An 18,369-nucleotide genomic window follows, 5' to 3' on the forward strand; every position below is an offset into this window, starting at 1 on the left:
AATCAACACAAAGAGGCAGAAAAGTGTCACAATCTTTGTATTTATTTTCCCCATTTTTAAAAATTAAACATGTAAAATAACATTTTTAACTTCTTTGAGACATTACCAGGTTTTTCCACCTTTCTTCTTATAAAAACCTAAAATCAATAACATTTTAGGTCTACACTACATTACAAAACAGTTTTGAAGATGAGAACTTGGTAATATGTCACTTGCCCCCTGCAGATAAAACAAAGGGAAAAAAAATCATTTTTTTATTGTTTTTACTATTGAGAAATTAGCTTTAAAGACAATTAACTTACAGACAATTGGTCCAATGCTGACGGGTTTGGTAGGAACAGAGCTGGAAACAGACCGAATCCTCCTGTTTTGACAAACCTGTAAGAAACAAGATGATAAAGAGATTAAAAAGATGATCCTGCTGCAGGTAAGATACTGTTTGCTCAAAAAATACCCAACAACCCCTTTTAAGCAGCAATAGTCGTGAATTAAATGGCCTCTGTAACTCACCGGGACACAGTTGGAGCTTCTTCGGTCACACAGGCTAAGTTCACAGTGAAGGTAAACCTTTTGATTTTCGTCATCCAGCAGGAACAACAGAGCGATGAAACGAGCCTGGAGGGATGAGCCATTTTGAAGCACAGAGACGTTTCGACGATCCACGGGACACCTTTCAGGGAGAATGGAGAAAAATATGGTTTCTATCCATCATTTCGCCTCACAAAGTCTCTTCTGAAGCTCAGGAGGTGCACATACTTGTTCTGGATGAGAGGGTATCTCGGGGGGTCAGCGGGGTTTAGTGAGTGAGTGGCGACACAGTTCTCCAGAACAACTGCAAAGTTTGCGTTCATCTCCTCCACAGAGACGCCAACATACAGCGGTGATCCCACTGGGAGGGTGACCTGGCCTGCAGGGTAAGTCTCACTGTAGCTGGAGTTTTTGAACAGAAACATGGAGGCTCCAGGTTTTCCACCAAAGCCTGAAATACCATTTTCCTGCCTGTGAAAAATACACACGATCATAATGAAAAATAGGCATTTATTTACCATTGTTTTAATTATAACCTTCTGTTATTCTGCTAAGTTTATGAGGATATTGTGGTTCTCAGAATGTAATTCATTACCATGACATTAAACAGGAACTGTTTTTAATACAAGAGTCAGTTCATTGACTACAATGCAACAAGAATCACAGCCCTACTAGCTGTAATATAAATACAATTTCTTCATTAATATTCTTGCTAAGGTGTCTGATTTCTAGTGGTCTTGTACTGTTGCTATATTAAAGGATATTTGGAGTCTTTAATGGCATTTGGTGGCAAAGTACAAACCTAATAGCTTTACCTTATCATTCCAAACAAGGAATCAAATTAATCAGTATTCATGCAGAAGGATCTTTAACTTGTCTGGATGTGTTCATTTTGAGATACTGTACATGGAGGACAAGTATCTCATTTTAAACTTACTTACATCCACATAGCCATCAAATAGTCTTGTTTTTGCCACATTCTCTGTCAGAGCATATTTTCCCCATGTATGTAACAGCTGAAAGCTCCCTTGCGAGATGTTTTCACAGACTTATCACAAGTTGTTACGAAATGTTTATTTAAACAGGCTAAAAAAAATAGGCCTCCTTAGTTAAAAAAATAGAAAAAGGATGGGGGTGGGGGTTAAATGTTTTCAGTACACTTTAAACACTTTGAACTCCATTTTGAAGCCACAACAACTTCTGGAATAAAGTCTGGCTGCAGTTAAAGCATACGACCTTCATTATTTCAATGTTGTAAGTGATCTTCTAACAGTCTTTAAAAAGGACGAACTGGACTTCCTTTCATGTTGAAGACATTTCGGTTCAGATCAAACTGGAATGTTCTGGGTCTCAGAGTTTTAAATTGCACGAGATGCTTCGTTTATGCAAGCTGTATTTACGTACTGCTAGTACCAGTAGGTGGTGTTACAGTTACAGTTAAGGTCTACCTACTGCAGTGATGATTTTACAGCTACATTCATGCTGGCGTCTGTCAGCAGGGGATAAACACAGGAGAATGGAAATCTCTCAGGAGGGATGAAGGATGCATTGTTGGCCGAGTAGATGAATAAATTGTTGGAATACATGATGTGTGTGTGGTTTGCCTGAAAAACAGACAGACGATTAAAATTAATGTGTTTGGAAAAATCCTAACTTAAGATATACATAATGATATAAAAATATTTTTACAGAAGTGATGGACAGAAAGGAAAGAAAGAAGGGGGGGCGGGGATATGAAAAAAAATGCAAGGAAGGAAGGAAGCTGAGGAGGTAATAAATTAAGGAAGGAAAAGATGAGGAAGAAAGGAGACAGGAAAGGAAGGGGGATAAGAGAGGAATTAAGAAAAGGGGAAGGAAGAAAGGAAAGAAAACTGGGAAAAAAGGAATAAGTATTTAAGCAGATTTGAATGAATTGAATGAAAAAAAAAGTAATTAAATAAAAATGAACAATGAGATTACCATGAACATGTTTCCACAGACGCCCTCCTGAGTCTCCACCTCGTACCACACATTATCGCCACGCTCTTTGAACTTGGAGCAGTTGCTGGCAGCCATGTGGCCAGACAGCGGGTCCAAACCAGAGGATTTCAGATGATTCAAATTCAGTCCGATCTGGATCTTTTTTTTGCCACAAACTATCTGTATTAAAGACTGTTTGATTTCTGTTTACAAGAAAATACAATCATAAATAGCTGAGTAAATAAGATTTTGTTCCTGAAATGAATAAAGCACATGAGGAAATTCATTTTAGTTTTTATAATGTAAAGTTATTTAAGATGGAACAGTACCTGTACAGAATGCAAGATTACACGCAGATGGTTTCACAAATTTGTAGATATAGAAGTTTTCAGAGTTGTGGACTTCATGACACAGTTTGATTTTGATAGTGTGTGAAGGATGATAACAGCAGGAATCTCCCCAGGAATTACACAGAGTACGGGTTACTATTTCATCTGGCTGCGTTGGGTGAGGTTCTGTGAGCCACATTGGAGCATGCGTTCCACACCTGTATGAAGGTATACACCTCTCTGGAATTTGGGCACTTTTAAATCCCAAAAATAAACGGTAATAGCCCTTCCAGATGAAAGTTTGGTCACAGTATAAGGGCTCTGTTGATGTGTTATTTGTTGAACGCCAGTCTTGATACAAGTTTTTGAAGTAGTGACAAGGATCTGCACATGCAGCACCTGCACCAACTGCAATGTACTCCATTCCTGGAGGACATGCAGTCTCTTCAAAGACGAACTGGACAGACTGGGAGGATGGGGGTTCATCATAGCAGTTGAGACCATCACCTGAATATCCACTTCTACAAACACAAGAGAAGCTTTTCCCACTGAAGGAGTCTCCTCTTTGTGTCTCCAAACAAGTGGCTTCATTGTGGCATGCACCACAGCTGGTAACAAGGGTGGCTGCAAAAAAAGAGGGAACTTAAGTCTGATAAAACAAAAGCTTTTTAAAACAGTTTTAAACTTTACCTGAAATGTCTCCTGTAAAAAAATGCAAAAATAAGAGCAGAAGAAGTCCTTCAGGCACTTCCATGATGAGCATCCACAGAAATATTCTGCCAAGGCAAATTTAACTTGTCCACAGCTTACTGAGAGCGTTATTTATAGGCCTGATTTTATGTGCAGTCTTGTTTAATAATTTCTTAAGTTTCTGAAAAGGAAGTGTCTCAAAAAAAATAAATCTTTATACACCTGGCAAATAGACCCAAGGTCAGAGGTAAATGTCTGTAACATTGTTACATGAAATGAACCTTATAACCCCCAACTGTAGCCCTGTGGTGTCTCACAGGAAGAAAACACTAAAGGACTTTGAGTTAAGTAAATTTAAAAATTTATTGAAAGACGGAGAAGGCCACTTGTAAACACGAGTGGAACATTGCCAGGCTGCGCACTCAGCAGCAACACAAAACGTTTGGAGACTGAGATGAGTTTCCTGGAAAACGATGGCTTGCTTCATCGGGTTGAAAATTACGTTGTGGGCTTCGTCGCCTGCAGTCATGTCGTATCCATGTATAGCAGATTTCCTGTGCTCATTGGCATTTGCCGCCTCCACTTCATTGGTTTCCAGGTCCACCTAAATTTGACATAGGATTTTAGTGAAATGGCATTTTCTCAAGTAAACATTTCCTCAATACAAATGTCCCCACCCCTCTAGTTTCAATTTTTCCATTGGTTGCTTTATGCAACCTGGATGCATTTCAGAAATTTCCTACCTTCTTTAGCATGTTGCTTCAGCCTGGCGTCCATTGACTGGAGAAATGCCACAACATTTTTCAGAGCAATTTCATTTGGTGACAAATCTGCAATTAAAAATAGTCGTTTTTCCCTCTTGTTTTAATGTAAGTGCAATAATTCTGCATTGCTTACCATCCTGCACCTTTTCTTCCCTTTCAGCTCCATCATTTGGCAAACATGAACCTGTGAACACAGTTAAAGTAGATTTAATGGATCCAAATTTAGCTGCTCTTGAGCTTGTGCATTAATTACTTCAACTCAGTCAATCTTTGTTTTAGAACAGCTTCTTGAATGAGAGAAAAAAAAACATCTTCAGCCAGTCCAAAAGTCCTGTTGCCTTTTAACTTAAAAGAATTACAATTAATGATCATACTACCCACTTCTAACCAGCTACCTTAAAGAGAAACCTCATTTGGTTAAGCTGTTGTCAAAAGGACTTCCAAAGCTAAACATACAGGGTTTTTTGTAAGTTGAGCTGGAACCCAGAGATCATTAAGTCCCATCACCTACTCCCCATCATTTTCACACACAAGTCCAGTTTAACAGAAACTCCTTACCTTAAAAATAAATAAAATGCCAGAATGTACAAACCTTTTCTGATCCATGCAGCTGCTAAATAAACAATCAGAAGCCAAACACCTCCCATGTTTTCTGTTTCTGACTAAAGGTGCTCCAACCTTCTGGGCTTTTAAAAACCTCAAACTGCAGGTTTCACAGCTGTGTGTAATCGGCTCTGATTGGATCTCTCTTCAGAAAAGTCAGTCAGTGCACAATGAAACCCAATCTATTATGTGACAAGAATAAAGTTTACTTTTTATAATTATTTAACAAATAGCTATAGAGTGATTTTCTTTACTGTGAAGATTGGAACGAAGTTGGGGGCAGCTGAAACAAGGAAATAAGACCTGATAATTTGTTAAGTCTCCTGGTCCTGATAAGCTCAAACTTTGTTCTATGAAAAATAGCTGCTGATCTATTGACTCAAATTAGAGATAGAAGGATTAGGTTTAACAAAAAAAATATGATTTTGAATACCTAAGAATTAAATTTGACTCATCTGTTATTAAAGGATGGTACAGAAAAGATAGAAAAGATGGTGCTTCATAACTGTAGATCAGCTTAATGATTTCTTTATCTTACTGCCTTTGTAAAAATGTTTTTATGAATCATGTGAATGAATTATAGCAAAATTTATAACTTAGCTAAGGATAACACCTCTTATCAGCGTTTAATATGTGGTGAGCCGACCAGAATCAAAGTCCTCTGTTTACTGTATGTTCAGATTTAAATGTGAATGATTGACTCTTTTTGTTTCCTTATAACGAGAAATGTACTGTTTTTACAGCACAGTGTGGCAGAAATGACCTCTATGTTCCTATGGCAAGGCAAGTATTTTTGGAGAATAAATAAAACCCCAAAACATTTAGTGAATTTTCAGCAAAAATTTTGACCTCAGGGTATCTTTATGCAAGACCCTCTGAGCTGAAGGGATTTTCAGAGGCTTTTGCTTCTTGTTATTTTTATTGCATGGTGAGTTCCTAAGCTCATCCAGTGGTTTCTACTACAAATTTAATCTTGTTTGCCATGTTAACAAAGTCAAAACATTAAGTCCTAAAGTTCACTGAGAAAATAACTTTAAATAACAATCAGACTTTAAATAACTTTTAATTGGTCTGTATTGACAGGCGTGCTGTTAAAACACAAGAATTATTGTTAAAATCTGCCATCAGACGCTTCTGCTGTCTGTCAACAAAGGTTCATCAAGTCATCTGAGCTGTAGTGGTGACGATTTAATAATTTATCAACACTTAAACATTAATATACATAAAACACACATGCATTTAGTTGAAAATGTTTGTTTTTAATTCCTGTGTGCCCACATGAACATACTTATATTATTTTTTTTCTTCCAACTTGGTATAAAAACAAGAAAAATGTTTCACATAAATAAATAACACAGACCATTACGTTATTATTTGTGAAAGCTTCACTCCTTCATTCACCTGTTTTCCCAGAAAATCTGATTTGGTCCTTAGTATAGCAGAGAATAATTTTTTGTAATACATTTAAACAAAACTAAAAACACCATAATATACAATAAAATAGTAAAATTCTATTTGTTGTGCAGTGGGAATGTTTTGTGCAACTTTAAGTGCAACTTGCTGCTTAAAATTCTTACAGAAAGTATTTTCTCCTGTCAATAAAACTGACCTCTTCAGGCAGTTTATAACATTTCAAAGACCTAAAAATCCCAGTTAAAATACACCACTGATCGGTGTTGCTTCTGTGCAGCCTCAAACATCTCCTCTGCAGACTGTGATGCTGCCGTTTGCACTTTAGTCATCGAGAAGATTTACTGACTCCATCTGCAGTGCCTTCTCCACGCTGTCGGTATGCCTGAAGCCCTGCAGATCAGCTGCAAGAAGAACCTTCAGTACGGAGGGCTGAGCGGTGCAGGACACAAAGAGAAACAAATACAAATGAACACATAATCCATTAGTACTCAAACAGGCTGTGACGGCTGGGAGATGTACCTGCAATCCTGCAAATATTAACTGGACTCTTCGCAGTTTGAACTGCCTCAGCAGGTCCCTCAGTTCGCTAATCATGGTGTAATCGATGATGCTCACATGATGGCAGTCGAGCACCACCGACCGTGGAGGAAGCACTGGGAGAGATGAATGGGTCAGTACATGACAGCCAGAAAAGTCTCACCGAACAGCATGATTACACTTAGACCTCCTCACCCTGCAGCGCCTGAGCGTGTATGATGTGACTGAGATACTCCACTGCAGGAAAACTGAGGCCGCTGCTCAACTCCATCAGCACCGCACCGTGATCAGACACCTGCACACGGCAGAAACACAAAAAGATGCAGTTACAATATGTTTAAAACACTCATGAAGGGACGAGTACCTGCTGCTACCGTGACTGATGTTAGCTTTGATTTAAGACTCACACATCAAACTCAAGGCCCGTGGGCCAGATTCGGCCCTTGTTAACATTTTATCTGGACCCCCAGGATAACATTTTTACTTTATTAGATATGGCCCTCCGGTTTGTGACAGATCGAGTCCCCTTTCTCATTTCATTTAAAATATTGAGCCTATTTAGTGAAGTTTTCTCATGACAGTTACTTTGAAGCCATGAAAATTCAGTTTTAATTGCTCAGTAACCTTTATTTTAACGTTAAAAGAGCAACAGAGCACATGAAACAGGACCGATTGAACTCTTGTTGATAAACCTGCAGCCATGAAAAGGTGCCGGGTGTCTGATTTGAGTTAATATGTATCAGAGTAAAAGCAGGTCTGCTTTAACGTGAGGCATCTTTTTCTGTATTTCCTTCCTGTTTTAAAGTTAAATGTTAGTAGCTGTGTGTTCCAGTTTTTTTTTAGCTGTTTTAATGGATTGTGAAATCATTTAAAAGCTGCTGATTGAGAGTTAGGCATAAGAAATGAATACTAATGTCTCTTTTGAAGTTTGATCCATTTTTCATCATTTATTAAAACAAGTTTGTTCTTAATCCTATAATATGTCAGTGGGAAAAGGTAATTAGTATTTCTATATGAATAATTGCACATATTACATTTAAAATCAAGGTTAATTGAGGCATTTTTCCAATAAATACTGATCANAGGGCCACCCACGCAGTACGGACCACTCGCCCACCCCCCAGATCGGACCACGGGGAAGACCCAGAAGAGTCCCACCGCCGACCACACGCAGCGCCCCCCAGGGCCCACAGCGACAAACCCATAGGCCCCCACTGGAGCCCGCTGCACGGAGGCAGCCCCAAGACTCACACATCAAACTCAAGGCCCGTGGGCCAGATTCGGCCCTTGTTAACATTTTATCTGGACCCCCAGGATAACATTTAAACTTTATTAGATATGGCCCTCCGGTTTGTGACAGATCGAGTCCCCTTTCTCATTTCATTTAAAATATTGAGCCTATTTAGTGAAGTTTTCTCATGACAGTTACTTTGAAGCCATGAAAATTCAGTTTTAATTGCTCAGTAACCTTTATTTTAACGTTAAAAGAGCAACAGAGCACATGAAACAGGACCGATTGAACTCTTGTTGATAAACCTGCAGCCATGAAAAGGTGCCGGGTGTCTGATTTGAGTTAATATGTATCAGAGTAAAAGCAGGTCTGCTTTAACGTGAGGCATCTTTTTCTGTATTTCCTTCCTGTTTTAAAGTTAAATGTTAGTAGCTGTGTGTTCCAGTTTTTTTTTAGCTGTTTTAATGGATTGTGAAATCATTTAAAAGCTGCTGATTGAGAGTTAGGCATAAGAAATGAATACTAATGTCTCTTTTGAAGTTTGATCCATTTTTCATCATTTATTAAAACAAGTTTGTTCTTAATCCTATAATATGTCAGTGGGAAAAGGTAATTAGTATTTCTATATGAATAATTGCACATATTACATTTAAAATCAAGGTTAATTGAGGCATTTTTCCAATAAATACTGATCAGGATTAGCCCTTGGCTCGGATCAAGTTCTGAATTATTGCCCCCTTGTGTAGCTGAGTTTAACACTCCTGACTTAAGACTAAAAAATGTTCAAGGTATCAAACGCTGATAAAATATCTCTGTATCACCTTAAACTAAAGATGAAGGACATAAATTAAATGTTCTGTCCTGGTTGTTGTAATTTGTAGTCATGTAGTTGTGTGTCGTTAAGATCTAATCTGACTGATTTAACGAAAGGTAATTTAAATGCTTAGTATCCTGTTGCCTTGAATGCTAAAGTTTTACACAAAGACTTTATGCAATCTGTTAGAACTCAGAGGATGTGTTGGGGATGACTCTCAGCTACTACCACACCAAATTTTAGCTCAATATCGGAAAAACTGACTGATTTATAGCCATTTTTGTGTTTGCAAAGGTCGATTAGCTGTTGCTACCATCTTGAATTGGGTACATGACATTTTGCTAACAGCTGTCAAACAAACACACCAGACGGTGGGGCTCAAACGGTTGTAAATTAATGTAGTACCTTTATTTTGGGTCTGGCCATGCTGTACAGCAGCAGGGCTCCAGAAACAGCTACACCTCCGACGATGCCGTACTGCACCTCCCAGAAACTCATCAGGAACGTCACAAAGAAAGGCAGCAGGTCCAGCTCTGCGGAGGACACAGCCAAAAGTCCATTAACCTAACAGACACACGTGATAAACTATCCAGACACAGATACGTACTATGTATCCTCCATATCTTTGCCACAGCTCGGTAATCCACCATGGGAGCCACGGCACAGATGATTACGGCTGCGAGGGACGCCTTAGGGATGTAGTAAAAGGCTGGCATGAGGAATGCCAAGGACAGCAACACAATCACACCTGCAGAGATGCAAGAAAGAAAACAAACTATGAACAAATTCACAAAAATTATGTTTCACAAGCCAAGCAGGAGGCAGCTTATCACTTAAATATTACTGTAAATAAAAGCATGTTGTTAAATGTAGTCAAAGGATTCCAGGTTGTCTCTGTTCAAGTTTAAAGTCTTGTTTGTCTGGTTGCTGTGGATCAGTGGTTACAGCAGTCGTCCTCCAATAAGAGAGTTGGAGGTTTGATTCCACCGTCATGCAATGGAAATGTCTCTGGGCAAGGCACCGAACCCCTTACTGCCTCCAGTATGTGCCCCACCGATGTTTAAATGTGATCTACAGCACTGATTAGACTCTTTAGAATGATTTATTCAGATTAGCTTTGTAGCGATTTAGTAGACTGAATGTGTGTGTGTGTTGTGTGTGTGGATGGGGAAATGAGGGCCCAGATTTCAGTGGCCTGGTCACCTGGAAAAGTGCTATACAAGTACAGTCCATTTACCATTTGTTTTACGTGCTGAAAATAAAGCCCACTGCTGTTGTGGTACAAGCTTCAGGTAAGTAAGTTTCACAGAGTTTACAATGAAACAAAGTTTAAACCTATATGAAAACAATGAATGAAACCATTTAGCAAACAATCCAATGCGTCTATTTTATGACGTTGCAGCTTCATTGTGTTTAAGTGTGCGAATCATTCCCCAATACTTGTGTGTTAAAACAAACTTCTCTCTAAGCCATATTCATTGTAAAGAATACAATCCTGCTGGGTGACACTAACACTTGATTTCTGAGTGAAAAACTTCAGAAAAAGTTCCAAGGACTGTTGATCCAGAGCACTTTACAGGAAAGTCTGACTCCTTGGAATTTAAGTATAAATAAATTAAGTGTGGTTGAAAACGTTTGCTCAGTAATGTAGGCCAAATCTGAGAAAAATATCTGTCCTAAAATGCTGACTTTTCAAAATGTGGCCCAGCAATGTCCGATTACAGGAAAACAAATGTGGAGATAAATCAGTGCAACAACACAGACCGCCACTAGAGGGCAGAATAGATAAAGGAAAAAGGTGAAAACTCACTGGTGACAATTCCACCAGCCGGAGTGCAAACCCCCGTCTGAGAGTTCACTGCTGTCCTAGTTGTGAAGAAAAAAGGCCACACTGAAAATATTTCACACTAAGGCTCCTTGTTTGTTCTTTTTTATGACATTAAACAGACAAACCTTCCAAAACTGCCAGTGACGGGGTACGCCGACATGAAGGAGCCCATGATGTTTGTCACACCGATGGCCAGCAGCTCCTGGTTGGCGTTGATCCTGTAGTTATTCTGACTCGCTGAATAAAAGGAGTTAAAATCAGCCATTAGTCAGAAGACGCACACATTCTTCAGCTTGTCTGTGAGAACTTTCTATAAAACATGTTGTCTGATGATCAAACGTCGACTCCAGTAGAGCTATGTGGATCGATTAGATATAAGAATTTACCAAAAGCTTTCGCAATAGCAATGCTCTCCAGTAAACCCATGAGAGGAATCACAGCCAGCCCTCCTCCAAAGCCCTGTTAAAAAAAAGAAAAGATAGAAAACAGAAAAACAGACCGGTCAGCTGCACTTCAAGGACAAATTTAGGGAAGTGAATGTTGCTGCTCAAGTGATTTCTGTGTCTTCCTTCTGCTTCGTACCTGTATGATCTCCCCAAAGGAGACGACGGTTCCATTGGACGTTGTGTCTGAGGTGGGCGGGGGTCTGAACGGTGGGAGTCCCTGGGAGGTGTGTCCGGTGATCGTGAACACGAGATGACCAGAAGCATCCCAGGAATATGCAACTAGCGATGCAGCCATAACCACCAAAGCATTACGCACTGACCAAAGCAATCAGGAAATGGAGTAAATGTTAACAAAAACAACAACAACATATGATGTTTTATGTTGTTGTTTTGATGGGACGGGTACTGACTGGTTGCTACGGCCCACACTAGTTTCCCGGCGAAGCTTGAGAAGGCGGAGGAGTTGTCGGCGGCCGGATGTGACTTCATAAACATCAACATGATCAGCAGGGCGAGACAAACCAGACCCAGGACCACATCGCCCACTTTGGCTTCGGGGATCTTGTAGAAGGTGTAATAAACCTCCAGGAAGAACTGCTGGGGAACACCCTGGATGCCCAGAATATTCTACAAACAGAAACAGTAACATAAAAAAAACATAATGGGTAAACAAGAGGCGTTCAAAACGTTTAGCAGCATTTAAAGTCAAACTCAAAGTACGAAAACAAGGTTGTCCTGAACTATATCTAAGGGTGCAGCTTGAAAAAGTTTACTCCAGTAGTTTTTTTTAGATACAGTGTATCGATTTGCAATTCTGAAATGTGGGTCCAGACTGCATGTAAACAAAGGACTCGACAGGATCCACAGAAAACCACGTGGAAGCTTGAGTCACGTGACTGACCTACATTCAGCCAGACGTAGTCTGAGTAGGTGAACAAATATGGCAAAAGACGTTTAGATGGAAGTGTAAGAGTGATTTTGCTGGTAAACGTGAAAGAAAGAGAACAACTGTCAAGAATAAATATCAGGGATCAAGCAGGGCGGTGGAGCCGTAAAGACAGAGCTCAGCTTCTGCAGCTTAGTGAGTGAAATAAATCATTCTGCTGTAAAAAATAATGAAGCTACATCTGTTTTTTTATAATTAACCTCAATAAAATATCCCTGCCTGGTCTAACTGCTGGGACCTGGTTCATGGTCGCCGCCATGTTGTATTTTTAGGACCAGAGACCATGGATGTGGGGCTAATACCCCACACACAATCGTGGTGGACCTAAAACTTGCACTGGGACCATCCTGTGGGGGCACTGTTACCACCCTGTCTAAATAAATAAAACTCATTGTTAACAAAACAAAAGATACGATACCAGCGTACTCATGATCATCATCAATGAGTTAAATAAGACAGTTATGTCAATTTTTTATCTTATTATAATTACTGTTGTTGTGTGTTTGTGTTTAACCTCACTTTGACCTGGCCAAACCCGATGGTTACCGCAGCAGCACAAGTGAAACCTTTTATGACAGGGTAAGAGATGAAGTCCAGCAGGAAGCCTGCAGACAACAAGCAAGGCAGTGAATAAGTTACAGAATTAGTGGAGATCCAAAGATTTCACAGAGACTGAGTGCAGCTAAACTTCAGAAATTCACAGTAAATGTGGAGGAGTTGCTTCTACAGCCACAAACTAAATTATTGAGCTCCTTTTAAAACCCCTAAATTATTTTACATTTCTATATTACGTCAGTTTAAAGAGATGAATTATGGAACATTAACTTTTGATGCAGTTCTTACTCTAAATTAGACAGAGAGCTGGATGTGATGCAGTTTTGGTGAAAAATCACCAAAACCGGAGTCAGTTTGTTTTTTAGCAGCAGAAGTTTGTCTCACCTAATCTGAGTAACGCCATCACAGCCTGGATGAGTCCACAGAGGAGGCTGAGCAGGACGGCTCGGTGAGGCTGCCCCCCGACCACGGAGAAACACAGGAGGGACATGATGGCTGTCGGACCCAGCGTCACGTCCTTAGATGTCCCCAGGAGAGCGTAGATGAACCCCCCCATAAAGGCAGAGTACAGGCCGAACTATGGAGAAAAACCCTAAGATTAAAAACTAAACAAAGCTGTGAGTAATCATTAATTTTCTTTAAAAAAGCAATCGCATTTCATAAGAACTAGCTTTTATTTTCATCCAGGTTGCATTTTATTGTGCTAAAATCTCCAAAATTTTAAGAAAAGCTGATGTATCTTAAGTTCTGTTACAGCAGAGTTTAAAATGCTCCTCCTAGTTCCCTTAAACTTAAGTATCCATCTTTAAATATAAAATTTAAAAAATCATATAAAATATTAGAAAAAATGGGAAAGACAGTGTAATCTTTTAAAATGTCCTTTTACTTCCTAAACAATTAGGAGTTAATTGTCTGTTAATAACAAACACATAGTGATAGAATAGATAATATATGTAGTAACACAAGTCTACTAAAAAGCACAAGTCCGGTGTAATAAATGTTTGTGAATAACGTGAAAAGAATTCGAGCCGGGCCTGACCTGCACAGGAAGACCAGCGACTTCAGCGTAAGCCAGCGCCTGTGGGACTGTGGTCAGCCCCACCGTCAGGCCGGCCAGGAAGTCCATCTTCAGGTATTGCAGCTTGTATTTAGGTAACCAGGAGAGGATGGGCAGCCAGGCCTGCAGGGTGCCGAGGGTACAGCAGCGCCGAGGCGCCTGTCTTCTGTGCAGAGGCTGATCCATCACGCAACTCTTTGGAGGGGAAGAGTAAAACAAATACATCATCGGCACAGAGATGGAATTACGTAACGTACCTGCAAGGCAACAGGCAATAACTTACAGAAAGTGATCAAGTTTCCTTCTGTTCATTAAATATCATCAGCTCTTTGGTTTTCTTGTTGAGGTGGCCGACATTCAGGAAAACACAGGAACAAAACGGCTGCGAGCACAAGTCAGCGCTCCTGTTTCCATGTCTTCAAAGCAAACAGACTTCATACCTGCATGGATTTTAAAAAAAAAAGTAAATTAAATAAACTTCCTGTAAGCAGCCAGCTCTGACCGTCCGCCTCTGGGTTTTCAGGTGTGCCACATTTGACAGTCATAAGATGATCACATGACAGGTAGGTGTTTAACACACCTGTACATCCAGATCTCTTCCTACAGGTGACTCCGAACCCGTACAGAATCACACATTACAGTTCACACATGTCACGTGTGCAAACAAGAAACAAACAAAAAAAAACACGATTTTATGATCTGTGTGTGTCCTGTAATAATCGTTCTATATCCATTTAATCATCCAATCGCAGCACGGACGAAAAATAATAAAAAGATAACCATAAAATAAAATAAAATAGAATAGAATAGAACCGACCGCTTGTTTAGTCATAAATCCTCTTTTCCCACATCGTGTACTGGCTCACCTGTGATTGTTCAGGTCCATTTCTATCAAATCACTGCTGCGAAAACCACTTCCCAAAAACTTGTGACACCCGCTCCTCATCTTCTCATAACAGGTTCCTGTTTTCTCCCGTCACGTGACCGCGGTCATGTGACACCAGGCGGGGGCGGGGCTTCAGCTGTTTCCTGGAATTAATTAATTATTTCCCCCGGTAACTTTGGCAAATAAAGAGCAAATGTTTTCAAATTCACAGGACTTGTTGTCCATGATGCGACAAGTAAACACAGTTAAGGGCTTGTTGTTAAATTAATTTGTTCCCATGTTACGGAGGGGGAACGCTGGTAACTTTGGCAAATAAACAGCAAATGTTTTCAAATTCTCAAGGATAGTTGTGTGTGATGGTAGGATTGAACAACTTAAATCTCAAGATGATTGGTTAATCCTTGTCCCATGGGGTAACAAAACATCACAGGGTGTGAGCTTCAGGCCAAAATATTGGGTTCTCCTTTGATCTTTCTAAAAGCCTTTTCTTCCTCCTCTGAAAAGAGAGGAACTATGTTCTCATATATCACAGAATGATAGAGAAATATTTGAAGTTATTTATTACTTATGCTAGAGCTGATTATTTTAGACAAAAACAGACATTAACTACCAAAAATAGCTACTAGAAATATCTGTCATCTTATCTTTCTTAACTGCACGTTTCAGTTGTTAAAATTAGATCACTGACAGGCCGTTCCTGATTTAAAGCCTTTAAAGTGATGCCTGCTCTCAGCAGTCATGTTAGAGGGAAACTCCTCATTATCACTTCCAGCCATCTGACTGAAAAGGAACAGACCCACCGTGTGCGGCATATCCTCTCATTAACCGTATATTCTAATACTTTATTTATTTAAATATATTTATATTTATATAGACATATCTATAGACTCTGCTGATCTTGTTATGGACATGTCAGCAGGTGGAGACCAGTCCACCCAAACACAATCCATATGTGACCCTGAACTTTAAAAAGTATGTATAGAAAATGAATGGAAATTTACCATTAAATATTGACTCTACAGCACGTTGAGCATTGCTCAGTGTTAACATGATCTGTAATATAAGTTTAATTTTTTATGAATAATGGAAGCTTCCCAAAAAGAAAAAAAACGAACTCTGCGCTTGTCTCATAATAGCCTGGGTATCATTGAGCAACCAGTTCCAATTGAGGCAGATGAGGTGCAGCTGTGACTCTCACAGATTAAGGTTTTTAAGACTCAGTTGTCGCTCATCTCTTCAGTTGGTGATTGGAACCATGAAAGCTGTTTGTGTTCTGGTTGTTTGTGTTGCAGCTGTCTGGCTCAACAAAGGTTTGTGTTAGATTACTTTTTAAACTGCTGGCAAATCCTCAGTTGTTTCTAAGCTCTGTCTTTTAAAAAAATGGAAAATCTTCTGAGTAACTGAATGTGTTGCCTGTAGGGTCATGTTTCCCTGCTGACGAGCTGAATGAAAATGATAAAGTCAAAATGCGGTCCAGTAAGTTTCTTAGTAAATTTATTTTAATGTTGTTCCTCCTTGGCATCAACCTAACATCTCTGGTCTTGCAGTTCTGTCTCAAAGGGAGTTTTCTCTGAAGAACTCTGCTGCATTTATCCAGTCAATGGACTCCTTGTTGAGAGAACACGGTGAAGAAAGTGAGCAGACTTCTGTCACGTCATTTTAATGTGTGTGTTTTTTTTTTTTTTTTTTTCTCTCAGAATGATGCCAATCTGGGTAGAGGTTGCACTCATGATAATTGCTCTTTAAGTCACATCTTCTACATCTCAGATAGCCCTATAACTGTTTCATGTTTCTCTAGTTCACTTGGAATCCAAAAAACCTGAACTGGTGACCTCCCCCAACGCAACCTCTGCTTCCGTCCTGTCTGGATGTTGGATTTTCATCATTTGTGCGGAAAACCTGAATACGACCAGCAACGCCAACATGACCGTCTCATTCGGAATGGAACCCTGAATCAGTTCGTTCCACTTGAGTAACTTGCTGAATAAACTTATAAAAGTAAAGGTTTATGGGTGTTTTTGTTCTTTCTGTGGGTTGAGGGAACCCAGTGTTTTAGCTCTGACTGCTGGAGCCAGCCTGTAGGGGGTTATATTGTCTCCTGGCTCTGCATGCTTGTCCTACTCCATAGTATGGAGAAGGAAGCAACATGAGCTCCTCTCCCAGGCTTAAACCTGTCACTCATACCAGTGAGAAGAATGCTACACAAGCTAAAACGTTGGTTTGCTTAACCGACCATCTGTATTATCTGATCAAGCAGATGGCTTAAATTCAACAGCCTTGACTGTGCATGGAACCTGTGGGTCAAGAAAACTGATGCGGATTTGCTATGAGACTTTAGCATCTTAAAATGTTGGCTATCACTAGTCACCTGAGCTATAGGTTTTTTTTTAAGTTTAGGCCTCCAAACTTGTAATTTATGAAGAGACTAGATTTGGTGTCCTTTTTTTGCCACAAGGTTCTGTTTACAGGAGCTGCCATTTTTCTGGAGGGAGAAACAATCAGATCAAATGAGCTACAGCTGTGAAACCTGCAGATTGATGATTTTTAAGCCTCAGATGTTGATTGGAAAACCTGAATGCAATGCCAACATGACTGTCACGTTTGGAATAAATCACTGAGTTCCATGTCTGTCTAACCATGTGGCTGACTTGCAAAATAAACTTATTGGAGCTTTTTGACTTTTTTTTTTTTTCTTTTGAGGGAGGACCAAGGTAAATTATAACTTGGAGCAAAATAATTTGGAGTGTACAATATTAACGCTGCAAATTTTGCATAACAGACAGTGGAGATGGGCATCAGACTCCTGCCCCTGATCTTGAAAAAGTGGGAACAGAAAATGGATATCTAATGTTTTCAAAGGGGTTTTTTTCTTCAGCTTGTTGTACATTGTTCATTGTAAATTTAAGACTACATTTTTATGAAAACTGCTCTAAAAATAAAGAAAATTGGCTTTACACTTGTCTCCTGCAGTTCCTGCCTGGGATTTTTTTTTTTTTTACATCTCTATCGCACATTTATGTTATCAGCTGCCATTGATATAAAAATACTTATATTATATTGATAAGAAATCCATGATTTGAAGACAGTTAAGGACTGCAGCCAAGCCAGCCTCCATGTTGAAAAAGACGATCAAGTCATATTTTAATGTGACACCTCCTCCGACAAACTCCGGCAACTGCTTTATCCTCCATTTAAGAAAGGACACTCCTCTTAAGATCTTCCCGGGTCGTAGCCCAGCTGGTTGAGAGGAAAATGCCCACCAATCACAACAATCACAGCAGATGAGACACAGCTGAAACCTGCAGATGAAGGTTTTTAAACCTCAGATGTTGCTTGTGTCATCAGTTTGTGGTTGAAGTTATGGAAGGAGTTTGGGTCCTGGTCATCAGTGCTGTGGCTGTGTGGCTCAGCAAAGGTTTGTATATTTTATTTTTTTAATCTTTGTACGTTCCTGAGTTGTTACTAGACTCTAAGTCTTCTTAAGCCTTTACAAAGGAGGAATTTCTGAACATTTGAAAATGTGTTTTGAAGGCTTGTGTTTGCCATTTGAGGAAACTGGAAGGGCTGATCCCAATCAAGCCAAGATTCGGACCAGTAAGTTGTTTTTTTTTTTTTTTTTTTTTTTTTGTAGGTTTTATTGCTTGCCACTAATCTGATATCCTTGGTCTTGCAGTTCTGTCTCAAAAGGAGTTTTCTCTAAAGAACTCTGCTGCATTTGTTGAGTCAATGGACTCCTTGTTGAAGGAACACGGTGAAGAAGGTGAGCAGACTTTTTGTAAAAAT

The 18,369-nt window shown here is 39.6% G+C and overlaps 2 protein-coding genes and 1 long non-coding RNA gene across 3 annotated transcripts; all 3 read right to left on the reverse strand.

Annotated features, from left to right (window-relative positions):
• Window positions 1-33: 33 nt before the first annotated feature.
• LOC108236349 (uromodulin) lies at window positions 34-3,605 on the reverse strand. The gene is made up of 8 exons (XM_017416930.3): window positions 3,507-3,605; window positions 2,817-3,440; window positions 2,488-2,690; window positions 1,981-2,132; window positions 757-999; window positions 511-670; window positions 303-378; window positions 34-219 (listed from the first exon to the last, which is right to left on the reverse strand). The coding sequence occupies exons 1-8, from the start codon at window positions 3,577-3,579 to the stop codon at window positions 209-211; spliced, it is 1,542 nt and encodes a 513-aa protein (XP_017272419.1). The 5' UTR covers window positions 3,580-3,605; the 3' UTR covers window positions 34-208.
• A 245-nt stretch (window positions 3,606-3,850) lies between these two features.
• On the reverse strand, window positions 3,851-4,950 carry LOC108236353. Its single transcript, XR_001808596.3, has 4 exons — window positions 4,863-4,950; window positions 4,404-4,454; window positions 4,250-4,336; window positions 3,851-4,110 (listed from the first exon to the last, which is right to left on the reverse strand). It is a non-coding gene; the product is annotated as an uncharacterized LOC108236353 (long non-coding RNA).
• A 1,166-nt stretch (window positions 4,951-6,116) lies between these two features.
• On the reverse strand, window positions 6,117-14,691 carry slc26a11 (solute carrier family 26 member 11). The gene is made up of 15 exons (XM_017416807.3): window positions 14,567-14,691; window positions 13,984-14,140; window positions 13,683-13,895; window positions 13,028-13,220; window positions 12,608-12,693; window positions 11,553-11,769; window positions 11,279-11,457; window positions 11,083-11,155; window positions 10,822-10,933; window positions 10,679-10,734; window positions 9,476-9,616; window positions 9,274-9,401; window positions 7,019-7,118; window positions 6,806-6,939; window positions 6,117-6,715 (listed from the first exon to the last, which is right to left on the reverse strand). The coding sequence occupies exons 3-15, from the start codon at window positions 13,884-13,886 to the stop codon at window positions 6,608-6,610; spliced, it is 1,731 nt and encodes a 576-aa protein (XP_017272296.1). The 5' UTR covers window positions 13,887-13,895; window positions 13,984-14,140; window positions 14,567-14,691; the 3' UTR covers window positions 6,117-6,607.
• Between the last annotated feature and the right edge of the window lie 3,678 nt (window positions 14,692-18,369).

This window comes from Kryptolebias marmoratus, linkage group LG3, assembly GCF_001649575.2.
Source record: "Kryptolebias marmoratus isolate JLee-2015 linkage group LG3, ASM164957v2, whole genome shotgun sequence".
In the NCBI taxonomy this organism is placed as follows: domain Eukaryota; kingdom Metazoa; phylum Chordata; class Actinopteri; order Cyprinodontiformes; family Rivulidae; genus Kryptolebias; species Kryptolebias marmoratus.